The 2,934-nt window shown below is 37.3% G+C and overlaps 1 protein-coding gene across 1 annotated transcript in view; it reads right to left on the minus strand.

Annotated features, from left to right (window-relative positions):
- The window catches only part of GRB14 (growth factor receptor bound protein 14), a 112,993-nt gene that overhangs the window by 109,251 nt on the left and 808 nt on the right, over positions 1-2,934 (minus strand). The window contains exon 2 of the mRNA XM_006921132.1: positions 1,991-2,123. Coding sequence (XP_006921194.1) covers positions 1,991-2,123 — 133 coding nt within the window. The remainder of the gene's footprint in view (positions 1-1,990; positions 2,124-2,934) is intronic.

The following is a 2,934-nucleotide window of genomic DNA, read 5'->3' on the forward strand; positions in this document are numbered from 1 at the left end:
AGGAATGAGTCGAAGTCAATAGTAACAAAGCACCCTTTTCCCATTTTGCCAATTTGCTAAACTTGACCTGAAGAAATGTCATTCCCCAAGATAAAATGTCTTAATCTAAGATGATGACTATCCACACTTAGGGCACAACCTGACTTGACCCTGACATTGACAACCCACTCTCTTTCTCTTTTTCACCATTAACATAAGCGTACAACACTTATTCTCTCTCCAGTTTCAAAAGAAACCTGCCCCATGAACGCATCTCTTAGACACAGGCATTTTCCCAGTATCTATGTACAAAATTAAAGTCAGAGTAAGCCCAGGCCTCTCCCTCTGCTCTCCTTCCTCTGTCCAACTCCTAACCCATAACCCAAACCCAAATAGAAGCCCCACCTGCTTAAACACCCTTCAGAAGGCATTTTTGCTTAGCTCAGTGCCTCAGAGCTTAGGATGGTACAAAAAACATAATAGGCCTTCCACAAATAGGGAAATCTATTAAACTCTCTAGGTGACTACTGTGTCATCCTCAGACATTTCCTTTCCCCATTCTGGGTCACATAGACAATCCAGAATCAATTTTTTCCACTACAATGACACACAGTCAAATCTATCATCCATACTCCCCCATCCATATCCCAAAAAGCCAAGCTTGTAAAGGGCCCAGACATTCCAACAGGGCATTTTTTCCTTGGGGTAGGACTTTAAACCTCACCTTGATAATAAAGCTCTCAAGAAAGTCTCTTCCTTGTTCATCTTACCATTCAAAGTCACAATCTCCCCAAATTAAATAAGGACTTGCCTCCCCTAATGAAGACTACCTCTGCTCCGGGAATATTTTCTCCTACTTTCTCCAATCCCTGTCCAAAAAGCACACACACCCATTAAATTTCACCCCCCCACCCCCACCCCCAAAATAGTACATATGTCTTGTTATATCAGACTTCCATCAAAACACAATATTCCATGAAATGTTTCCCTAATGTCTCTATTACTGCTGTACGTTATCAAGAATTCACCTATTTCTTAGGGTATTTCCTACATTCCTAAAACTATAAACACACATTATTAAACCCATCACAGGCAGTAAAAGTACAGAAAAAGAAAAGGGAACAATAGATGGGGGGAAATGATCAACTGTGTTCATTATCCCTCCCCTCACTGCAAGCATCTGTTTAAATGTATTACTTCTATTCTGCAAGAACAAGGTACATTTTGCCTAGTGAAGCCTCTATTTGTTTTGTTGATTCAAATTTGGAAGGGAGAATATTAAAAGATAGGATTATTCTAGGATACACTGTTGTGTTTGGTTTGGTTTGGTTTGGTAAAATGTGTGATCATGATGGATCTCTCCATAGTTGCTTCATCCTAATCTAATTTGTTTAAGTCAGTCTCAAACTAGAAATGTGTAAACAAAGGAAATCATAAAAATAAAGTCTATCTTCTAATCATCCCCTGCAAGTCATGTGCCTTCTGACTCCAGAAGCCTCCAAACTGAGGAATTCACTGAAATAAAGAAGACATGTCGAGTCCTAAATTCCAATTACCTTTGCCACACTCTATCACTTGCCTTCAGTAAATGAAGTTGGCTTGAGCTGAAACGTGTGAAAGATTAAAGAAGGTATTAAAGGAACTAGCCAATCCCCTTCTCATCCCAATACCACTGCTCCTCCTTCTAATTTCTGACTTAAAATTGATAATCTATTATCACATAGAATTTACCTACCAGCTCTGTGAATAGCTCTGACTGTGCTTTACTATATTCTTCTCATTTAACTCATCCCCAAAGCCTAACAGGTAAGTTTTAACATTCCCATTATAGAGCTGTGAAAACCAAGGCCCTTAAAGGAAAATAATGCCAAAGAACTTATGTCCGTCAATAGTTATTTAAAATAAGCCATGATAATCCTTTGTTAATATTGTTAAATTAATGAATATCTTGAAGCCCATATGGATTTAGAACACCTAAGATTTCTGAATTAGAAAATTTTTAAAGGCATACCTGTTTTTTCCTTGAATTTGCTTTGGGAAACAGGCCTGCTGACAGCACAGATGTAAATGGAGAACAGCACAGCTCAGGAAAAGGATTCGGAATAGATGGCATTTCCAGGACATCAAGATCTTTCTTTTTTCTCCTACACCAAGAGAACATAGGATGTAATTTACATAAAACAGGGCGTAAAATATAATTGCTGTGAGGACTAAAAAGTTCAGGCCAACACGTACCACTCTGTGACAACACTAATATTATATAAAGTACACAGCAAAGACCTGTAATTTACTTTCTGTGGGTCAAAATAAAATATGTTAATTGATATAAGTCAATCATCTATAGTATCCTATCCTTTTATTGTTCTTGTTTTTGGCCTTTAAAACAAGTCACCAGGCATAGAAATCCCATTTCCAGCACTTTGATAATTTTCCTGAAGCCGAATTACAGACTTATAATTACTGGTGCAAAAAAATCATCCCGAGGAGTTAGATATTGTTGTGCATCCATTAAATTGACAAAGCCTATAAAAATTTAGTGAATTCACCCCTATGCTATTTTACTAATCACTTTGGGAAGTTATGGTTTATTAATTATAGCTGTGGTTCATCTCACTTCAAATTTCATTCACAATGTTGCCCACACACAGTCTGTTGATTTTTCAAGTGCTTATAGATACTAAATCACAAGGCAGTGTTTTTGAGGAGGAAAGTGAATAGAACTTGCTCGTATAAATGTACTCTAGTCCACTGCAGAGTAATTTTAACTTCTGTAAAGTTGAAGCACTTTGAAAATCTGGGGGAAAGAAAGTACCACTTAAATATATGACTATAAAAGACTATAGATTTTTGTATTATTGCAGCCTTTTTCTTTCCTAAAGTAGGTGCAAAACAGAGAACTCTACAGACACTTAGTGCTGAATGCTATGGAGATTGGGAAACCTTTTAAAGCCCCTA

This window comes from Pteropus alecto, unplaced genomic scaffold (genome assembly GCF_000325575.1).
Source record: "Pteropus alecto unplaced genomic scaffold, ASM32557v1 scaffold3, whole genome shotgun sequence".
NCBI lineage: Eukaryota > Metazoa > Chordata > Mammalia > Chiroptera > Pteropodidae > Pteropus > Pteropus alecto.